This window comes from Mobula birostris, chromosome 6, assembly GCF_030028105.1.
Source record: "Mobula birostris isolate sMobBir1 chromosome 6, sMobBir1.hap1, whole genome shotgun sequence".
Taxonomy (NCBI): domain Eukaryota; kingdom Metazoa; phylum Chordata; class Chondrichthyes; order Myliobatiformes; family Myliobatidae; genus Mobula; species Mobula birostris.
Genome location: NC_092375.1, coordinates 132,637,196 through 132,660,766, shown reverse-complemented (window position 1 = coordinate 132,660,766; position 23,571 = coordinate 132,637,196). Strand labels below are relative to the sequence as shown.

At 38.7% G+C, this 23,571-nt stretch overlaps 1 protein-coding gene across 14 annotated transcripts in view; it reads left to right on the top strand.

Moving 5' to 3' along the window:
- The window catches only part of LOC140199375 (poly(rC)-binding protein 3), a 95,936-nt gene that overhangs the window by 61,003 nt on the left and 11,362 nt on the right, over nucleotides 1-23,571 (top strand). For 2 of the 14 annotated variants that reach the window (XM_072261348.1, XM_072261349.1), the window contains exons 8-12: nucleotides 2,733-2,876; nucleotides 6,875-6,916; nucleotides 11,639-11,807; nucleotides 14,809-14,861; nucleotides 18,809-18,978. In XM_072261348.1, the coding sequence (XP_072117449.1) occupies nucleotides 2,733-2,876; nucleotides 6,875-6,916; nucleotides 11,639-11,807; nucleotides 14,809-14,861; nucleotides 18,809-18,978 (578 nt within the window). Of the gene's footprint in view, nucleotides 1-2,732; nucleotides 2,877-6,874; nucleotides 6,917-11,638; nucleotides 11,808-12,216; nucleotides 12,296-14,808; nucleotides 14,862-18,808; nucleotides 18,979-23,571 lie in introns of those variants that run through there. The other 12 variants (XM_072261350.1, XM_072261352.1, XM_072261354.1 and 9 more) reach the window with 7 other exon arrangements.

The window sequence follows — 23,571 nt, the reverse complement described above, 5'->3', positions numbered from 1 at the left end:
TGGTCCTCCTAAGAAATTTTAGGAACAAAATATTAAGATAAAAAGGTGTAATGTTATGGTAGTGTTCTCTATTGTGGATTCTATCGGGAACTGCAAACACAGCCATTGTTAGGTTTCTGGCCATTAGCAGTCAATATAAAAATGAAGTACTAAAACAAGTCATTTTCTACCACATAGATAATGTAAAGGGTTTGTTATTTATTGTACAAGCTATGGTCTTGTAAAAGCAAAATAGATTTGGTTCATGCCATGAGTTAAATTAAACAAGCCTGTCCTAATTTTAAGGAGAGTGGAAAATGAGGAATTTCTGTAAATAAACATCATAATCACAAAGATTGATGGATGGGATTTGTTCACTTTAGCTTTTGGCTCAGGTGTAATGAATAGTCCTTCAAATCCACATGTTACTTGTAGATGGAGCTAATATCAGCTACGTTTGCATTGTATAAATAGTTCTTGCCATATTTGGTATCTCCCATCAATTAATTTTGAAGAGCAGGAATGATGGATTTATTGCTGATAATGACTAAATTACTTTCTTGTCTGGAAATGGAGCGGTGTTTGGAGATGAGGATTTCTTTTTTTAACAAAAAGTTAGAACTTATTGAAATACCTCTGCCACTGTTCTACTAAGTAATTGAAGTAAAGAACAACAAATGTGAAATGAACCTACTAAAGCCGGCTGGAGAGGTAAGGTTTTGTGGATTAAAATCTACAGGGCTTCAAAATAAATATTAAAGTGGATTCCATTTAATTGGGCCATCAGTTTTAATTGAGGCATCCTCTTATTTGGGACACCATGCTGCTTGGGGCAGGTGACTGTTGCCATACAGGTTCTTACTAGCATCAGTCACATGCACTTGTGTGGCTGTTAAATGCTACACTGTCCTTGGAACAAACAATTATTAAATAGCGTCAGTTGCTTGTGATTTTTTTTTTTGTCACTGATAGTTGGTAAGAAATAAGCAATAAGACAATTCAGAACTGTTTTGCCTAATGCGGCTTCAAGCATTCAGGCTCAGAGATGCCAGAAACGGCTGGGAGTGAAGGTAAAACTATTTCACTGCCTCAAGTTAGGAACTACGAAAAATTTGAAGGTATCAGTAATCATCTTGAATGTTACAATGAAAATGAACATTTGTAGGGTGCAGTTGAATGTTGAATGCAGTCCATTATCGGCACTAGATGTCTGCACTGATTTTGTTCATTTGCAATCAATCAAAAGAACATGGCTGCATACACTGAATAATTACTTGGAACTAATGTACAGTTTTATAGTATTGTAGTACTATTGGTAGTATTCTAATTTGATCTGTATTTCACTTAAATACCTAATTTATTACTCAGCTTATCTTTTTTTAATGCCTTTTTAACTATTTCCATGAATCTAAGGCTAAATGGTGCAGCTGCATAATTAGGCCAAAATGTACTGGTCCTGATGTATGCCAATGAACTGGAATCCACCGTATTTTGGTATTGTAACCATATAACTTAATTCTTGGGAATTTTGAATTACATATTCTGTTTTACAACTATGAAGTTTTTCTTTTGAAACTTTCAATTACTTTGTCAATCTGTTAATTGTCCCAGCTGTAAAAATGACTAGGATGTCATTTATGCATTTGTCAAAGGGTATCCAATTAAATAGGATTTATCAAAGCAATAGCCTGGTTCTTGGTTCTAGACAATGTCTTGATCATAACTGATAAAATAATACAAAGTAATAGTGACCAAGTAATGTTTGAGAACTCTTTTGCTTAAAATCATCACTGTAACTGAGTTAAGTGGATCAAAGTAGATAGATGCTCAATTTCCCTAATAGAGGAATACTGTCATCTTAAGAAAAATTGCTAAGTAAAGTGAATAAGATTCTTGTCACAATTTGATTCCCAGTGGATGTGTTTACAGAGACCACCATGCCCTCAGTTGCACATGGATTTGTTGTACTGCATCAGATAGATGTTCTGTTGAAAAAAAGTGGTAAATTAAACACATTCACAGCTACTTCTGCCCTTTGTGAAATCAAGAAACATATGACCATAAAATAGATTTGATTCAGAATATGTATGCCTCACTGTTGGAAGAACAATTTCTTTTCCCCCTTGTTCATGAACTGCTTATCTTGACATCCTCTACAAATGTGCAAGTCAATGCAAAGTGAAGTCTTTGAAAGCCCACTAGGAGTCAGATTAACATTACCTATCGCTCTATATAAACTTTACATTTTCCATGATAACTTTTTAAAAAAGAATTGAGATAATAACTTCCCATTGTATAGCAAGCTTGACCTGCTTGTTTAATGGTCTTGGCTTAACTCCACATGGTTTCCAAAATGACTTGTGAATTAGTTCTCAGCTTTTAAGAAACATTGTCATTATCTTAGTACTAGAACTTTTAACTTTAGTAACGAGTCAAAATTAGTGAGGAGGTGGTGGTGCAAGTGAGCCTTTTAAATGACCTTGCATATATGTGAAAATAAAAGTGGGTCATGAACAGCAATTAATCTTACGGTTTTGAAATAAAAATGTTTGTAATTCTGAAGTTTTTTAATTAATAGTATGAATTTCTGATACATTCATTTTAAATAAATTCATTCTAAGTTGATATGTGATAGTAGTAAAAATGCTTGCTATTGTGTTTTACCAATGTTTTATGATTTGAATTTGTTTTATTTTTCCAGAATTGAACCTGTTTTAATGCTGTTTCTAACATGCTTTCCCTGTCCCTCCTAGTCCCCACCGAAAGGTGCCACCATTCCCTACCGCCCAAAGCCCGCCTCTGCCCCCGTCATTTTTGCAGGTGGCCAGGTAAGAGCAGATCCCCTCTCGGCCTCCGCAGCCAACCTCAGCCTCTTACTGCAGCACCAGCCACTGCCTGTTAGTGCATTCAGGTTTCTCATCTTCACTTGCATGTTGTTTCCTACTGTCCGCTAAGCTGTGTCAGATATTGCTTAGAGAGCGTGTGATGGTGTGTGTATGTGTGCGTGCCTTCCTATCCTCCCACTTGAGTGCATACATATTGACGTGTGATGATACTGAATAGCTTCAGATCATCCTAAATATGCACGTTGTCTCAGCAAAGATGATGTCTATAATCTGAGTAAATATCACGGTTGAAACCCGAAACCTTTCAGGCCATTTTTTGAATTATTTCTATATAAATGATTTTTATACAGTTGTATTAAACTAATCCAGGATAAGCGTATAGCCACTTCATGATTTATCATTGCATTACTGGATGATTCAGTTTTGAGATTTCCTGGCTATTCATTAGCATTAAACATTTTTTGTAATATTTACTATTGGTACTGAAACATAATGGAACCTTTCTGAGGTTGACTGCAATATTTTGTCCTGTAATTCAGGAAAATACAAATAAATTATTATTTTGAGTGAGCATTGTGACTTAAAACTTTAAAACATTTATGAGTAAAATTGGTGATTCAGTGGTAAATATCTTTCAAAAATTGTATCAATCTAGTTATAAATTTATAACACCCAAATCATGTAGCATTGATGGTTTTTTCTCCCTCTTGCAACAAATGAAGGAAGCTGGGTCTTGGTGTGCTTTAGAAAAGCACAGCAGTGCTTCCTACAGAATTGGATTGTTGTCATCAGCTGCTGGGCCTTTGGTTTGTGGCTGCGGTTCTCTGGGTGGTAATGTTTAGATGTTTTAAGTGTGATTTGTAGTGAATGTTTAATGTACCCCATGGATTTTACAGTGCCCAAAGCAAAATGGAGGAATGGCAACCTACCTTTAGCCTAGGTATAATGAAATCATTGGAACACAGTTAATATTGAATTCAAATTTTTCTGCTTGCAGGTCAGAATCGAATCCATGTAATTGGAGCTGAGAGGTAGCAGTTCCTTTGGCTAAGTCACTGTGCAGGATCTTATTTGTGTTTGTTGCTTAAATTGCTCTGGATTAGGGAGCATGCTTTATGAGGATAGGTTAACTGAGCTGGGACTTTTCTCTTTAGAGCAAAGGATGATGAGAGGAGACTTGATAGAGAAGTATCAAGAGGCTTAGAGTGGACAGCTGGGGACTTCCCCAGAACAGAAATGGCTAATACGAGGGGGCATAATCTTAAGGTGATCGGAGGAAAGTGTAGAGGATGTGTCAGAGGTAGTTTTTTTATACAAAGTGTGGTGAGTGCATGCAAAGCACTGCCAGGGGTGATAATAAAGGTAATAACATGTAAGAGACTCTAGATTGACACATGGATGATAGAAAAATGGAAGGCTTATGTGGGAGGGAAAGGTTAGATTCCTCTTGGAGGAGGTTAAAAGGTCGGCACAACATCATGGGCAGAAGGGCCTATATTGTGCTATACTTTTCTATGTTCTGTACCTGTACTTGGTGATCTGCATTCTCACCCTGACAAGATCTGAAAATCATTACCTTAGCATACAAACCCTCCATAGATTTTCACTCATTGTCAAAATTATTCAGTCCTCTGTTGGTGATCATACTGCCAACTTCTGAAACTGTTGAATTCACCCACCTCCTCTTGTTGGTTTCAAATCTATCTTGGTACCTCTTGCTGTGGTTTCTTAAACATTTAATACACATGTTAAGTGCCATTCTATTTGCTATTAGAATGGATACATTATATAAACTTAATGAATTCACATTAATATTAATATTTGCTAGATTTGTTCTCAGAAGCCTCTAAAAATTTCTGCTACATAAATGTGCTTGTTATTACAGCAAACTTGCAGTAATAGCGTGTGGTATTTGAATAGTATGATTTTCCACATTTATTTGAGTAATAAAGTAGCACCTTTGATCTACTTCCAGAATATGATAAACCCCTACGGGCTATATTGTCAGAAATCTTTGCTGTAATAACCTATTTCCTATCCCTGATTTTTTTTTATTATAGGCCTGGTATTTCCTCAGCACCAACAAGAATATAGAACTATACAGCACAGAAATAATGTAATATCTGCACTAAGATGCCAAATTAAGCTAAATCTCTTCTGCCTGCACATGATCCATATCCCTCTATTCTATGCATATTCATGTATCTAACACCTTCCTAAATCTGTTTCATAACATCCCATCCACCCACATGCTGCCTTAAATGAATGTACTTGACATTTATTGTTTAATGACATTCAGCATGGAGTAGGCCTTCTGTCCCTTCAGGCTGCACCACCCAGCAATCCCCAATTTAGTCTTAGCCAAATTACGGGGCAATTTACAATGACCAATTAACCTACCAACCAGTACATCTTTGGACAGTGAAAGGAAACTGGAGCACCCGGAGGAAACCCATGCAGTCACAGGCAGAATGTACAAACTCCTTACAGGCAGTGGCTGGAATTAAACCCAAGTCGCTAGTACTGTAAAGTGTTGTGCTAACCACTATGCTACCATGCTGCCCCTTCTACTATGAGGAAAAAACATTCTGATTGTGTACCCTATCTGTGCCTCTCATAATTTTGTAAATTTTCAGGTCTCCCCTTAGCCTTTAACGCTGCAGAGAAAATGGTCCAAATATGACCAACTGGTAAAACTCTTCTGCACTTTTTCCACTCTTTCCTTCACATCCTTCCTGGAAAGGAGTACCAAAATTACACAAAATACTCCAGGTGCGGCCTAACTAAAATTGTTTATTGTTATATTACACTATTTAGTTTATTAAACTAAATAGTATGTATGTGTGTATATATATTATTCTGCAACATAACTTCTGTATTCTTGTGCTCAGTTTCCTCAATGAAGGCAAGCAATAAAGGTTTAGCTAGCCATTTTCATAGGTCCTATGCTTTAAAATTCAGTTATAAATGAAACTCTAGGTACGACTTAATCAGCCTTTGCTTTTTGCATGGTACAGCAAAAGAGCTGGTAGGTTTTGACTCTAGGGTGAGAACAGATACAGAGATTGAACGGAGTTAGTTTGATGGTCAGGTGGTATTCAAGGGGTACTGTCGATGGTTTGATTCAAGGGTATCACATTAGGGAAATAAACTGCTGGGGAAAAGGATTTGCTTGTGGGAAAGTTGATACTGTTGGAGACGCATTATACAGCTTCAAAGCAAGCACTGTAGTAAAAAACCGAGACATTGAGTTGAGTGTGTCCAATGCAGACATGGCTTTAAAGCTACCCAAACTAACTAACTTCTCAGGGAATTGTTCAAAGTGTGACGTGTGCAGCTGATGCAGAAAACTGCTGATTTGTGGAAGTGTGGTTACCAACACATTTCAGAGCATTTAGACCATTCAGAAATCTGTAAACCTGTTCTACTTCGTTACTTTCCATGTATGTAGCACTGGTATGGAAGGCAGGGGTGGTGAGGGGAAACACAGCAACAATTTCTACACCACTAAAAATACATTTGGAACAGCAACAATCTCTGACGTGGGTAGTGTCTTAATGTAGTATACGCTTTGTGCATGTACTGAGTTTTTATTCTGCAGAATCAAAAAATCTGGTTTTAAAATCTAATGTGATGCCTTTGGGGTGAAAGGATATTTGCAAAATATGGCTTAAGTGTGTACAATGCATCTGTTAATGTATTGGAACTTAACCAATAAATACCAATGTCTAATTGGCTAATGCTTCAAATAACACTAGAGCTTTATTGTGCAATTAAAACAACCACTTTTGAAAATTATACTAGGTGCTAGGTAATTAATTGTATCTGCAGCTCTCATTCAATTCTAATCCAAATCTCAGTTAGTAAAATTCTTGTGGTTTTTGCATTATTTCCTTTGTATTATTAGACGACACCTTTGCTGAGATAACATGTTTTCCAGAGTACAGAAATTAGATGCAGGTCAGGTGCTTGCAGTGGTGTTAATTGGATCAGTTTTGGATGAGGAGCTTCGAAAGAGGATTGTTGTTTTTTTTCTTTCACTTTTTCAGGCCTATACAATTCAGGGACAATATGCCATTCCACACCCAGATGTGAGTTTTCCCCCCTTTCTTACCCTAATTATGAGCTCCAATGAAAAATAAAATGCATGATGTTTATTATTATTATTAATGAATATTAATAAAATGTTCTATTATGATTTCACTTGTACATTTACCAATGTTTCTGTAATCTCTGGTAATTGTTTTTAACTGACCACTTTGTTATATTGTAATGTTTACAAATGTATTTGATGGAAAATAAGTGCCTCACTCTTTCAGTCCTCATGGCTGGATCAAATTAATAGTGAAGTCATCTGATGCTTGATGTGTAGTGGCCCATACACTTAAGAATAAAGTAAATGAACAGTTGGGTAACCATTTTCCATTGGCTACACAACTTGTAATCTTTTTAAACTGATTTGATTCTTAACTGTATCTGCTTCACATTTCTTTCTGACGAGTTAAATTCCATTGTTCCAGATTAAAATTATCCATTAAGTTGGACATCTGTGTTTTTCAGAGATTTCACTTTTATGCCACATGTAGCTTTAGAAGTGCTCCCTAAATCCTCTCTTGAGAGTCTTGGTCCTGATTTCCCTTTGTTTTAGGTTTGAAAGAAATTACTATTGCAATTCTTTTTTAAAAATGTTCATCTTATTCAAATTCCCTCTATGTACATTCTTGGGATTGCAAGTCCAACTCTGCAATTGCTTACAATAGAATAGAATACTTGGAATCTAATTAATATTCTGGTTCTCCACCCAGTTGCTTCAACTCTAACTCTTTCTATGATGCGCTGCCCAGAAATGAATAAATAACTCCATATCTTACCAGGCCAGGGCTTTGTATGAACTTGCTAAAAATACCTCCCCTGTATATTCTAGCCCGAGTACTAACTTTATAACTTTATGCAACACATACAAAATGCTGGTGGAACGCAGCAAGCCAGGCAGCATTTATAGGAAGAAATACAGTCGACGTTTTGGGCCGAGACCCTTCGTCAGGACTAACTGAAAGAAGAGATAGTAAGAGATTTGAAAGTGGGAGGGGGATGGGGAGATCCGAAATGATAGGAGAAGACAGGAGTGGGAGGGATGAAGCTAAGAGCTGGAAAGTTGATTGGCAAAAGGAATACAAGGCTGGAGAAGGGAGAGGCTCATGGGATGGGAGGCCTAGGGAGAAAGAAAGGGGGAGGGGAGTACCAGAGGAAGATGGAGAGCAGGCAAGGAGTTATTGTGAGAGGGACAGAGGAAAAAAAGGGGAAAATAATAAATAAATAAGGGATGGGGTAAGAAGGGGAGGAGGGACATTAACGGAAGTTAGAGATATTAATGTTCATGCCATCAAGTTGGAGGCTACCCAGGTGGAATATAAGGTGTTGATCCTCCAACCTGAGTGTGGCTTCATCTTGACAGTAGAGGAGGCCATGGATTGACATATCAAAATGGGAATGGGACGTGGAATTAAAATGTGTGGCCACTGGGAGATCCTGCTTTCTCTGGCAGACAGAGTGTAGGTGTTCAGCAGAACGATCTCCCGGTCTGTGTCGGGTCTCACCAATATATAGAAGGCCGCACCGGACGCAGTATATCACACCAGCCAACTCACAGGTGAAGTGTCGCCTCACCTGGAAGGACTGTCTGGGGCCCTGAATGGTAGTGAGGGAGGAGGTGTAAGGGCATGTGTAGCACTTGTTCCACTTACAAGGATAAGTGTCAGGAGGGAGATCGGTGGGTAGGGATGGGGAGGATGAATGGACAAGAGTCTCGTAGGGAGCGATCCCTGCGGAAAGCAGAAAGAGCGGGGAGGGAAAGATGTGCTTGGTGGTGGGATCCCGTTGGAGGTGGCGGAAGTTACAGAGAATTATATGTTGGACCCAGAGGTTGGTGGGGTGGTAGGTGAGGACAAGGGGAACCCTATCCCTAGTGGGGTGGCGGGAGGATGGGATGAGAGCATATGTGCGTGAAATGGGAGAGATGCGTTTGAGAGCAGAGTTGGTGGTGGAGGAAGGGAAGCCCCTTAAAGGAAGACAATCTCCTTCGTCCTGGAATGAAAAGCCTCATCCTGAGAGCAGATGCGGCAGAGACAGAGGAATTGCGAGAATGGGATGGCATTTTTGCAAGAGACAGGGTGGGCAGAGGAATGGTCCAGGTAGCTGTGAGAGTCCATAGGTTTATAGTAGACATCAGTGGGTAGCTGTCTCCAGAGACAGAGACAGATACAGAAACAGAAAGATCAAGAAAGGGGAGGGAGGTGTCGGAAAAGGACCAGGTAAATTTGAGGGCAGGGTGAAAGTTGGAGGCAAAGTTAATGAAGTCAACGAGCTCAGCATGTGTGCAGGAAGCGGCGCCTTCTTACCCCATCCCTTATTTATTATTTTTTCCTTTTTTTTCTCTCTTTCTGTCCCTCTCACAATAACTCCTTGCCTGCTCTCCATCTTCCTCTGGTGCTCCCCTCCCACTTTCTTTCTCCTTAGGCCTCCGTCCCATGATCCTCTCCCTTCTCCAGCCTTGCATACATTTTGCCATTCAACTTTCCAGCTCTTAGCTCTCTCCCTCCCCCTCCCACTTTCAAATCTCTTACTATCTCTTCTTTCAGTTAGACCTCCAACGGGATCCCACCACCAAGCACATCTTTCCCTCCCCGCTCTTTCTGCTTTCCGCAGAAACATTGACCATACCTCCGCTTGTTGCTGGCCTGCTGTGTTTTACCAACATTTTGTGTGTGTTGCTTGAATTTCCAGCATCTGCAGATTTCCTTGTGTTTGTGTTTATAACCTTATGTTTTTTTTTGTTCTGCCTATTTAGGAAATTTTCCTAAACATGCACAGAAACACTGCACCGTTCTTGCATTTTACTATCTTTCTTAGTTTTGGCCCAAAGTGGATGGCCCCACATTGTCTCGCTGATGTCCTAACTTGATCATTTTTCTTACGTTCAATTTAATGAAGTTATCAAACACGAGTGAAGTTTTTCTGAGCCACCTGCCCATAAAAAATACACTATAGGTGTCCAATACAAGTTATTTCCTCAAAAAATTGATTTATTCGAGGTTATTGTGGATACTTAGAATTATGACTTTTACCAGATGAGGAATGCCATCAAAGTGCATTCACTGAAGTTGCACTGCATATACTAGTAAGGCATTCAATGTAATTTCTTTAAAATCTCAATAATTGGCACATTGATAGTAATTAGCACATTGATGTAACTGCTGAAAACTAGTACTCTGCCAGATGCACATGCACAGTTATAATATATATTGCAAACACTGGACTATGTTTCTATTTGCGTCCCAGTGAGAATTACCTTTCCACATCTTGGTGGATTGAATTGCTGGTTTTGCACCCTTGTGCAGTTCTTGGCAATTGTGGGGCAGGACAAACTTCATTTTCTGTCCCTCCAGCTGAGTGAAGAACTGTTGTAATATTTCAAACCACAAAAATTTTTAGAGTTTGAAACAGATTTGTAAAGTGCACAACTTTAGCAATTTTTCACCTGTGTTCATCAAATTTTTCCTTTTTCTATTAGTTATTTCAATCCATTACTTTCACATTGCTAGAATAGGCCATTTGGCTCCTTTTGCTGTTTGATAAGTTAATTTTCTTTCTCAGCACTGCTTCCCTGTATTAACTTTGTAAGCTTTGATTAGTTAACAGCCAAAAAATTAATCTGTTGTGAATGTATACAGTGAGTAAATCTACATAGCTCTCTCAGATAAAGAATTTCAAAGACTCACTACATGTGAATAAATTTCTTATTGTAGTTCTGAATGATTTCCATGTTTTCTTGAGACTCAGATATCATTCTGAATCCTCAGCCGGGAAACGCCATCCCTGCTTCAGCCCTGTCAAGCTGTGCTAGATCTTTTCTTTCAATAAGATCAGCTGTCATTCTTCCTATCTTTGGCTTTTTCATACTGTACTATCAAAATAGTAAAGCATTCATTTAAACAATGGAAAGCAAACATGTCATCCAAAAATCTACAGGCTCTTCAATTTTGCAACCATCTCTTGAAAGTTACTTGCAAGCGCAGAAAGAATTTTTACCATTTAATTTCACTGAGTCTCTATAGTTTTCCCTAAAATTTAAACAATTGGCAAATTCCAAGGTGCTGAAATTGATATTTCAATGAAATTCTAATAAATTGCATTGATACCATACTTTAGATATCCTTTAATCCAATCTGATTGGAATTCTAGCTGTGAATGTATAGTTAAACAGCCCTTCTCGCCCTCCAAGTCCTGCCATGTATACTTTTGTCAAACATCTTCAGCATTGAAATGTAGGGAAAGAAGTCATTTCAAGCCATTGAGGCAATTGACATTCCAAAATACATTAAGCACTCTGAGGCTGTTGTTCAGTTGTTTCAGAAGGTGACAGATGTTACAAGATCATTACTGGATGCTTAGTGTCAGTTAAGTATTTCAATGTGGAATCCACTCCTTTTGCTCCTGGTTCTTTGGTAACAATATGTTACTCTACTACCAGCTCTATTATCTGTTGAAGAGTGGCTGTGAGACACTCATCAACAAACTGAACCATCCAGTTTGTTTTGCCTGCATGAGGAAATAAACATGTTCTTAATGTTAAAAACTGCTCCATGCATTATGGGTTTGAGATGCACATGCTGCCACAATAAAGTTGTTTGATGCCAACAATGTTGAAAGCTTCCATCTGAAATTGCTACGGCTTCCCTCAGTTTCTCGGTCAAACAGCAAGACAGGGTGCCTCGTGTTATTGGAACTCTGACACTGGCCATCTTGCTCCACAGGATGCGTGCCTCTCGTCAGCTGACTATAAAGCGGCGTTGGCATCAACATTGTGGAGAAGTCCGCAGCTTGCTCACTCATCCTCCCAGCTGAAGGAATCTGCCTGGACACCAGAGTCCTTGAAAGAAAAAATGGAATTTAAAAACTTTAAAGAAGATTCAGGAACTTGGGGTATGTTTAAGTCCCAAAACAAGCCGATTTTCCTGTCTCTTATCACTTGGGTACCTGGAGGTCTTAGATGGGGCACCAGATGATGCCTGGCTTGCCAACGTCTACTTCCAGAGGGAGTTCAGCAACTTTTATATTTTATTTTTTTGCTGGTTCTCAGCTGAGACTGAATTTTTCCAGTGGGATATATCAATTGTTCATATTTTAATACTGGGAAACATTAAGGAAGGGTGACACACCAGGCACAGAAAATGTAATTTTGAAGATAAAGTATCTTATTTTCCATCAAATTGAGTGTTTGCCATGTTACCGCATGGTTTATTGTTGACTGACTTTTATTTTTTTATTTCTAAGAATAGTTTGTGTTATTGTAAAGTAATCAGTTAGTTCTAATTTCCCCTCCTACCCTCAGCAGTTGACCAAGCTTCATCAGTTGGCTATGCAGCATACCCCTTTTACTCCCCTTGGGCAGACCACCCCTGGTTTCCCTGGTACGTACCCACAGTGCCCTATTCAGCTCCTTTTCTTGGCACCTCTGTTTTTCTCTTCTCTCTCTATTTATTTTTTTAAATGGAATGGATATATGCTCATTGCTTCAGGATATAATCTAAGCTTGATTAACAAAGTTGTAAAGCAAAATTAATTGTTTTGTATTGTTTTTAACCTGCCTTTGGCTGAATGGAAGTGAATGTGTAGTTTGGATGTGGATCAGTCTCATGGTATTTTGTTATTAATCCAGCAACTGCTCTAAACAATCTTTAATTAAAATAATTGTTATTTATCAACTTGCTTGGAATAGCAAAAATTTTTTAAGTACTTGCTTCAATGAGTAATTTGAAAAGAAGAAAGTGCTTTGCTGCTTCACCAAGAGGTATAATTTCTGAATCCATAAACAAAAATATGAATGGCCATTGTGGAAGTGTGTGTGACCTGTTGATAATTTATAATCTAAAACAACTACAATTTTTTCCAATGATTTTCACAAAGGTCGTTCAAACTTGATTGCTCCTCATGGAGAAACCAGGTACAAAAATAACAATGAATCAGACTTGTTCACTGGGACAATCCCAAAGTAAGAAGAGTGTGTTGTATCAGCATGACAAGATATGACTGATATGTTTGTACTTTGATAGTTCTCATCATAAGATTCGTATTTATGTACGGTTCAAAGTATTGGTATGGGTTTGCAGTCATTAGTCAAGTAACAGCAGATGTCATCAACATCCTAGAAAGTTGCAAAGGCTTTTGCAATGCCTGTTGATACATTTCAATGTGATCTCTGTTAGGACAATATTATCAAATCTATGAAGATTGATACAATTACATTATTTTTATAAACCAAGAGGTGCTTGTCTCACCTTTTTTCTGGCATCTGCAGATTTCCTCGTGTTCCCCTTTTTAACTAATGTTTTAGACATTTTATAGATGATCAATATTGATTTATAAGATCAAAATATGCATGTAAATACAAGAAAGTTAACATTCTACATTTAAAAATGTTTTAAAATACATTTTTGCAGAACTTACTAATGGTAGATTCAAATACATTTTGCCAAGGAGAAGTTCTGGCTAAAATTTTGTTAGTAGTCAAGCATCAGAGCTGCTTATTTTCAGGGCATTTTACATGGAAACTAGTTGATAAGTAAGATTTTTAAAAAATAAGTTCAACTCATTTTTCTTGATTGCACCAGAGAATGTAGTAAGATGCACGAAGGCTGAATCAGTAACAGCAACTATGCTGATCACTGAAAAATCCAGTCCATAGAAACTATAGAAACTACAGCGCAGAAACAGGCCTTTTGGCCCTTCTTGGCTGTGCCAAACCATTTTTATTTTATTTTAAAAGTAAGGCAAACACTGCAATCGGGAGAATCCATCTTCATTTTGGCTTGCTGTGGGTTCATATCTTTGTCCCAAGGGGAAAAGGAATGTGCTGAATCTGGAAATTTGCATATATTTGATTCTAATTTGTGTTTGTTCTCCTTTGCACAAAAATAATGTTGAATGCAGTAACACATGGGTTAATGTCCAACTACAAATGAAATAAACCAAACTTCAAATAACTTATCGGGATGAATCCCTAGAAGCATTAAATTAGACAACAAGCTATTGCATGAACTTTATGTTAGAATTATATTTTGAGACTATTCTTGATATTCCTGGGTGTCCTTTTCTTCAACCGTTTCCATTAATGAAGCTGGGTATAGATGGAAGGGATATGGAACTCTGTTTTGGTGCATGATTGACAACAAACACAAACAAGTAAATTCAGATATATTTTAAAGATACTGAAGGATCTTCACTTCAATTTCTACTGAGTGAAGCAGTTCCAATTAGAAGAAGGCCTCGTTTATGAAAGAGGGAAAAATTACCAGTCTTGTTTATTGAAACCTTTATATGCCCTGTAGGGATCATGTCAAGCTATTTTTTTTCCGTTTGCTTTTGCCTGCCCCATGAAATCTGGAAGTGAAAGTGTCACTCAGTTCCCATCTAAAATGAAAAGTTATTTATAAATAGAGCAACATTTTAATTGACAAATTCTAGATAATAAAAATACTAAGATTATCAAGTATGTAAAAATTCTATGCCTTTTAAAATTCATCAGCTGTGTTCAGAAATGCATTTTCATCAGTTCTGCATAATGCGAAGTCTGAGTACTAAGACAATGTGCCCTCAAGATTGAGTGCAACCAATGAACTCAAAATAACTGCATACACAATTGAGAGAGACACTTAATACTGAGAAAAGCAGCTAAAATTTATGACTGCTTTTTGAAAAATATTTCTGTGAAAATCATGGAATGCAAGTTTGGTTTGCACATAGAAAAAAAATTGGTCAATGGTCACTCTGACTGTGTGTGTGTGTGTGTGTATCTGTGAGAGAGATAAAGAACAAATCTGGCTGGGTAGAATGAGCCCTGTAGTTCATGTATTTCAGGATCAGATAATTGTCTTGTTACTATCTTGCCTCTATAGTGTATTGATAATTACTTGTGTTTCCATAGGTTTGGATGCCAATTCCCCGGCCAGTACTCATGAACTCGCCATTCCCAATGATGTAAGTTGCTTCCATTGGGAAAGGCAGTAGTTTCAAATCTTTGTGTGTCTTGATGCTGAACTGTTGCTTTCACTCTTCCTGTCTCAAAGCATGTTAATTCCAAACCTCATTTGACATGTTCAATCAAAACTTTTTCAAAATGCTGTTCAGAAGCTGTCTTCTGATTTAACGGGATGGTCTATAAGGTTGTGCTGGTGATTTTACCCTCTGTTCTTCAGGTCATGTATAAACCTTGCTAACAGTACTTCATTTGCCAGGTGACCAAATCTGTGAAATGGTTCAGAAGGAATACCTAAAAGGTACACCTTGTACCCAAAAGCCTAGTGGTTAGCGCAATGCTATTGCAGCTTGGGGTATTCCAGAGTTCAATTCCGGCCTAGTTGTGACGAGTTTATATATTCTCCCCATAACTCCATAGGTTTCCTCTAGGTGAATCAGTTTCCTCTCATGGTCCAAAGGCGTACCAGTTAGTAGGTTAATTGGTCATGGTAAATTGTCCTGTGACTAGTGTTAAATAAGTGGTTTGCTGGACGGTGCAACTCGTTGAGCCAGAAGGGCCTGTTCCACACTGTATCACTAAATAGATAAAATAATAGAACTTCCTAGTCCTTGGACTAGGAACTTGCATACATTCACTTATACATTTGAGTTGTATATGGTTCATCAGAATTTTCCAATTAAGAAAACAATGGTTAAAAAAGCTAATCAAATTTCAGAATTATACAAACTGACCTGGAAATGGTCATAATCATATTTTTCTCTAAAGTAATCAATTTTAAATTTCTTTGCACTGAAAGAACAGAATTATGCAATTGTGATTATACACAGTCCTACACTTGTTCCCACCCTACCTCCTGTTTATAAAAGATAAATACCATTCCCTTTCCTCAGTTCCTTTGTCTTCACCACATCTGCTTTCGGGATGAGGCTTTCATTCCCAGGATATCAGAGGTCTCTTCCTCCTTCATTGAACAGGATTTCCCTTCCTCCACCATTAATGGAGAAGATGGTGGCGTGCCACAGCTTGTGCAGCCACTCTGGTGAATGATATCTGTAATCTGTCAAGTAGGGTGCCGTGCACAATCTTGATTTGATGGAGACAGATGTGAGAGAATGGAGGAACATCTGGAAAAACTTCTGAAATGCCTTGTTCACTGCCACTATTACTGTGTGATCCAGAATCTCCGGAGGGGAAGACCCGAATCCTCGGCTTTGCTTGTTGCTCGGCGGCCGGGACGGGGTCAAAGCGCTCGGCAGAGATGGTGCTCTGTGTCGAAGGGCTGGTCGGAGGCTCGAAGTTTTTGGATGGACTCAGAGTCAGCTGTGGTCGGGTGCTTCCAATGCATCGACAGTTGTCGGTGCCTGGAGGTTTATGGCAGAGAGAGTTTCTCCCTTCTGCTGCCTGCTATTGGGGACTATCGGGAGTCGATCGGAACTTTGAGACTTTTTTTTTACCATTTCCATGGTCTGCTCTTTATCAAATTATGGTATTGCTTTGCACTGCTGTAATTGTATGTTATAATTGTGTTGTCTTGTCAGTGTTGGTCTTTGGTTTGTCTTGTTTTTTCTGTGATATCACTCTGGAGGAACATTGTATCATTTCTTAATGCATGCATGCATTTCTAAATGACAATAAACGAGGACTGAGTGTCCTCATAATCTAATCTAATGCTACCCTCACCCCATCTTCTCATCACCTTAATAAGCATTCTCTACAACTTCTGCCATCTTCAACAGGACCCTTCCACTAAATGTATCTTTGCCACCCCCCCCCCCCCCCCACTCTCCAGTTTATGCAGGGATCACTCCCTTCATGATTTTCTTGTCCATTTGTCCCTGCTCACTGATATCCCTTTTGGCACACTGGGAAAAGCAGTTTGCTTGTTGTAAGAACTTTATTCCATCTTTGCTCTCTAGCACTAGCATCAGCCCTGACATTGTCACTACCCATACTAATGTTTCAAATGTATTTTCTTTCTCTGCAAGAATTTTCCTCAGTGGAGAATTCCACTTTGTCAGTTGTTGAGCAGGCTCCTGACTGTCATTCCATTTCACCTCAACATTGATTTTCCTTCTAAGATTCCAGTAGGACTCCCTATCTCCTCCATACACCCAAGCATCTTCCTGCTGTCAAAACACCGCACCTAGCAGTTTAACGTGGATGTGACCAGCAAATGTATCTGTCCAGCCCACCCCCTTTTGTTATGTCAGAGGAACAGCTCCTTCCATGATGTCCTGGTCCATTTGTCAGTCATACCTCTTTCATACAGAACAAGCACAAGTGATCAGTACTTGCCAATATACTTCATTTAAACCCATCATTTATACAGTTCAGTCTAACAATCTGGTGAGACAGCAATTTAGCGTCTAGTCTTCCTAGCATGTTCTCCTTGTACTTAAATTGGGCTTTTCTTTTCCTCTTGTACTCTCGCTCTTGTTTGATTTTTCCCTTACCACCTCTAGATCCAAACTTTGCTGTTCCACTACAGCTCTTTTGCCCCTTGCTCTTCTCCATTCCATCTTTCTTGCTAAATATTTGCTGTTTCAACTTTTTTCAGTTCTGATAGAAAGTCATCTACCTGAAACATTTAACTCTGTACCTCTCTAATTGCTTATTGATCTGCCAGGTATTTCCAGCATTTTCTATTTCCGTTGGTTCTGATTTTTCATCATTTAATCACGATGCATTTCAGTTAACCCGTGGCATTGTAAGTGCAATTTTTATTTGTGAAATCCCTAAGAATGGGGAGATAAAATTATTTGACTCTTCAGACTAGAGGAAGGCACAATCTATTACAATGAAACCATTAGAACCGAAGATTGTTTAACCCCCAAATTATAGTAGTTCAGTTCATACAATTATGGACAGGTCATATTTGTCTGCTGGTTATCTTAAGGACACTACACTGGACTTTGCTTTGAATTATTGTTTAGAAACTTGAGATTCAGTGGTGTTTACTGCAGTAATATGCATCTAATTTGTATAGGAAACTTTTACATAATTATGCATAGAATTATACATGTAGGATTTACAGCAGAACCATTTTAACTGGAGCAGTCAGTGCCGATGTTCATGAAGCCGCAGTTGTCCTTCCACCTCATTTCATATCACATACTTATTTGATTTTCTTCTCTGCTGATTGATAGTGTTACAGAGCCATTCTACCCTTGAGTTAAGTATACTCCTGATTTGTCTTTCATCGAAAAATCACTGTTAATTGCACTTTTATAACTATCCTGACAGAATGTAGTGAATTAATTAATTTGAATGGAAGAGGAATTACTTTAAATTTGGATTTAAAGCTACTGAACATTTTAATTATCACATGATATCTGTATTGTCAATTAACAGAAATTTAACAAATGCAAGAATGTTGCTGAGCTTTTGATTTTTAAAAACCTAGTACTTATGGAGCGATCAGCTCTTTAGAACAAACTTCAATACTTCCACCCAGAAAGGATGTCAATTGTTTGCAAATAGTATTTTGATTTTTTTTTGTCAGCTTTGAAATCTGTGATTGGTCAATCTTTAAATCTATCAATGGATTTGAGTTGAATGGGCAAGTTAAAAGCCTTTCATAATCTACTTGAATGGCAGAACAAACCTTGGGGCCAAAATGCCTACTTCATTTAATTACCTAACTTTGTCAGCTTAAAGCAGCCTAGTTCTTCATCACTTCTTCTCCAAAAACATATTGATTGTCAACATGCACATTAATGCGTTTTGGGAATATTTATTACTAGATGAAAATTAACTTCAGGAATAATTACCATTGGGTTAACATCAGCTTAGTTGAACCACACAAGAAAAAATGAACACGAATAAATGGGATGCGTGGCTGTTGGATTGATTGGAATACATTTATTTATGTACACATTTTAAAAGCCTCAACAGCATAATATCAATTGGTTACTTAATGTAAGTTTTCCCCAATTTTCTTTTCCAGCTGATTGGGTGTATAATCGGCAGACAAGGAAGCAAAATTAATGAGATAAGGCAGATGTCTGGGGCGCAGATTAAAATAGCTAATGCAGCAGAAGGCTCAACGGAACGTCAGATAACTATTACTGGATCCCCTGCCAATATAAGCCTTGCACAGTACCTCATTAATGCAAGGTAAGAAAATTTAGCTGAGTGGTTTTGCGTGCAGGTATGAGGAGGCAATCATTCTAGTTTGCTTCTTACTCTTAGTAAAACCAAGAGTTTAAAAAGCCATTTAAGAACATTTTTTATATATAATTTTATTGTGACCTTGTTTATAAACGTATAGCGTTAAAGGCTAACCTAATTGAAGGTCTTTGCTAAATTCAGATTTATTACATTTCCTTCAATGGTTCCCAAAGTGGGTGATATTGCCTCTCCTGTGGGGGGTGGGGCAATGAGAATTTCTAAAGGGCTGATAAAGAAGGGGAGGGTTGCTCAGTAGCAGGGAGCAGCTGAGCGATTACAGGCTTAATTTAAAAAGTGAATTACTTATAAACAATTGATCATCACTGGTTCATTATTGATCACATAATCAGCTCATTGGTTGCTAACCAACCATTCTCTTAGATTTTGCTTGAAGCCTGTTATTGGGTGTTGAAAAGCAATGTCTCAATTCTGTATCTGGCATATTATGGAAAATCTGGACTGAAGAAATCATTTTACTTCAGTGGGCCCAGCATGCACATTATTGCCATTCACTACTGTAGTACAGTGTTAGCTAGTGTGATTCTCATACTGTAATCATGCAGTGGTGCAATTCTTTTATGATTGCAAGATCCTGCTGGACATTAAAAACTTAAAATACTACAGGTCTACTCCATCAGTGAGTTGCTTGTTCGCAGAGAAACTGAAGGAGCTGTGCTTGGAGCAGATCATGCTGCTGCTTGTGTCAGAGAGGCTTCAGAGGAGTTGGTGCACAAAGGAGGTGTGCAGTCTAATAGTGAGTGACCATCTTGGTCACTTGTGATCATGAAACCCTTTTGGGTGGAATGTTGCAAGTCTGTTGGCAGACAGCAGGAAGTGCTGCATGACCTCGTCAATAGTGAGGACTAGGCCTCAAGCTGCAGTATTGCCTGTTAACTGCTGCCAGGAGGGAGGCATCAAATCCGATGTGCTCCACCGGGGGCAGTGTGGCACGGCATCCAGGTTGGAGTCTGTGCTGCCCCCACCCACCTGCCCAGTATTCTGTCAGCAAAAGGCAAGCTGAATTGTGGTTGACTGCAGATTTCTGTGGCATTCATGGACTCAGAATCTGGGCGCTCTTTTTTTGGCATGGCTGAATTTTACTGATTTATTACTTATGCTCGGTATCTTGTATATGCTATGTGTCCTTTGTGCTGTGTGTGACTGTTAGTACTGTGTTTTGAACTTGGCCCGAGAGTAATGCTGTCTTGTTTGGCTGTATTCATAGGTATTCATGTATGGTTGAATGACAATTAAAATTTAATTGAATTTTGAATGGTCTTGACTGCATTTCTGTAGCCCACAGCCCAACTGAGATAGTGCTCCACCACTTTATGTACCTTCAGGCAAAGAAGTTTTGTCTTTATTGATTGCAGTGCTTGAGTTTGGATTTAAACAATAGGCAATTAACTGTGGTCATTAATCCATAACAACAATGGCAGAAGCACTCCAAACGAAAAAGAAGTGTAGACAATACGGTGTGGAGTATCTGAAATACACACATATATATACACCAGTCCCAAGAAACCAACAGCAGCCAATGTGTCTGTTGTATGAAAAGGTTTATTCAAATGAGGCATTGAGACCATTCAGGCTCCTTGAAGAGAATACACTCTGATAAAGCAAACACAAACTTGGCTTATTTTGTGTCATTTCATGAAATCTATCAGAAACAGAAAACATTTCAAAACTTATTTGGCAGCACTTCACAACAAAACAGTGAAGGTTTGCGTGCTTCATACAACATTTCATTGCTAAATCTGGAAAGCCCCATAAATTGGAGAACTTGTTCTGCCTGCAGTAAGGAAGGTTTTGAGTACAGATCTGTGCAAGTCATTGAATCAAATAAATAAAGCAATTCCACTCAGAGACAACTCTGTTCAAAGACAAGTAGATGAAATGTCTGAGAATGTGGAAGGCACGTTGTGCAACATACTTAAGACAACAGAATTTGTTCTGTATTTGGATGAGTCAGATTTGCCAGACAATGATGGCTTTTTGGTTATGTTTGCTTCATAAAAGATGAAAGCCTGGTTCAAGACTTGCCCCCTAACAAATAGATACAAAGGGGGAAGTCAATATTTCAGATTGTTGATTAGCTTTTCAAGAAGGATGTTTCACTCAACAACATGCTTGTGCAACAGATACCCCATTCGTTACAAAACTGCTCAAGCTCTGTCAGATTGCATGGGGATCGTGAGTGAACAACCCTTTTTAAATCCAGACACAAATTCTCAATTAGTTTGAGGTCTGGACTCTGACTTGCCACTCCAGGATATTAACTTTGTTTTTAACCTTTCCTGTGTAGCTTTGGCTTTATGCTTGGGGTTATTGTCTTGCTGGAAATCAAATCTTCTCCCAAGTTGCAGTCCTCTTGCAGACTGCATCAGGTTTTCCTCCAGGGTTTCCCTGTATTTTGCTGCGTTCATTTTACTCTCTACCTTCACAAGCTTTCAGGGCCTACTGCCGTGAAGCAGGCTTACTGCCGTGAAGCATCCCCACAGCATGATGCAGCCACTGCCATGCTTCACAGAAGGGATGATGTATTTTTGATTATGTGCAGGGTTTGGCTTGTGCCAAACATACATTTAGTCTGATGGCCAAAAAGCTCAATTTTGGTTTCATCAGACCATAAAACATTCTTCCAGCTAACTTCAGTGTCTCCCACATGCCTCTGGCAAACTCTAGACGAGATTTCATGCAAGTTTCTTTCCCCCCCCAATAGTGGCTTTCTCTTTGCCACTCTCTCATAAAGCAGCGATTGATGAACCACCTGGGCAACAGTTGTTGTCTGTGCAGTCTTTCCTATCTCAGCCACTGAAGCTTGTAACTCCTCCAGAGTCGTCATCGGTCTCTTGATGCCCTCCCTCTCTAATCCCCTTCGTGCCCCGTCACTCAATTTTTGATGACTGCCTGCTCTAGACAATTTACAGCTGTGCCATTTTCTTCCCATTTCCAAAGGATATTCAGTGACTTGGAAATATTCTTGTATCCATCTCCTGACTTGTGCTTTTCAATAACCTTTTCGCGGAGTTGCTTGGAGTGTTCTTTTGTCTTCATGGTGTATTTTTTGCCAGGATACTGACTCACCAACAGTTGGACCTTTTAGTTACAGGTGTATTTTTACTACATTCAATTGAAATACCTTGGCTGCACACAGGTCTCCAAAAACAGATCTCCATTTAGCTAATTATGTGACTTCTAAAACCAGTTGGCTGCACCAGTGACTATTTGTTGTGTCATATTAAAGGGGGTGAATACTTGTGCAATAAATTTTGTGCTTTATATTTGTAAATAATTTAGATCACTTTGTAGACATCTGTTTTCACTGACACGAAAGTTTTTTTCTGTTGATTAGTGTCAAAAAAAAGCCAAATTAAATTCACTATGATTCGATGTACATGAAAACTTCCATGGTGGGGTGAACACTACTTGTACTGTAATTGCAAAAAGAAGATGGGAGCCCAAGAGAACAGCCCTTAGTTTCATATTTACCTTAAGAGAGGCACGTAAATATCATATGGTAGTCTTGTGACATATAACCCATAATGAATTATTTAAATGAACAAGAATGCTTAATCGAACAATATATTTACAATATAACTCAACTGAAATATTAAATACACACATTCCTCCGTGCTTAGCTATAAACTCCAACTCCATATAGAATGCATCTCAACCTGTACAAAAGTCTTGGACACATGAAAAAAATTCTGTCAAAGGAAGGTGCTTTCAAACATAAAATGAAAAGTTTCTAAATATCAAAATATTAGTATAAACAACAGTGAACAGTTTTTTAAAAATACTATATCAAATCAATATTTCATCACTGACGTATTAGCTCTGGGGATCTCCCATCCACTGCCACCGACCTCATAATTCCCGCACTCTACACCTCCCACTTCTATCTCCTACCCGAGATCCACAAACCTGCTTGTCCAGGTATACCTGTTGGTTCAGCTTGTTACTGCCCCACTGAACTTATCTGCATACCTTGACTCTTTTATCCCCACTAGTCCATTCGGTTCCTACCTACATCTGTGACATTTCACATGCTCTGGATCTTTTCAATGATTTCAAGTTCTCTGGCCCCCATCATATTTTTACTATGGATGTCCAGTCCCTATACACCTCCATCCCCCACCAGGAAAGCCTCAAAGCTTTCCGTTTCTTTCTGGACACCAGACCCAACCAATTCCCTTCCTCCACCACTCTCCTCTGTGCAGTGGAGCTTGTCCTCACTCTTAATAAACACAAAATAATCTGCAGATGCTGTAAAAGATCAAAGCAACACTTTCAGTACGCTGGATGAACTCAGCAGGTCGGGCAGCATCAGTCAGAAACGATGAGTCGATGTATTGGGCCGGAACCTTTCATCAGGACTGAAGAATGAAAGATGGGGAAGGATTTGAAGAATGCTTGTAGCATCAGTTGATAGATCGGTTGTTGTTGTTCATCCTTCGTAGTCAAAGATGACCATGACTTCAAAGCCAAATGGGAGATTGGTGGCTGTGGGTCCGGTGGGGACTGATAAGGCTAATC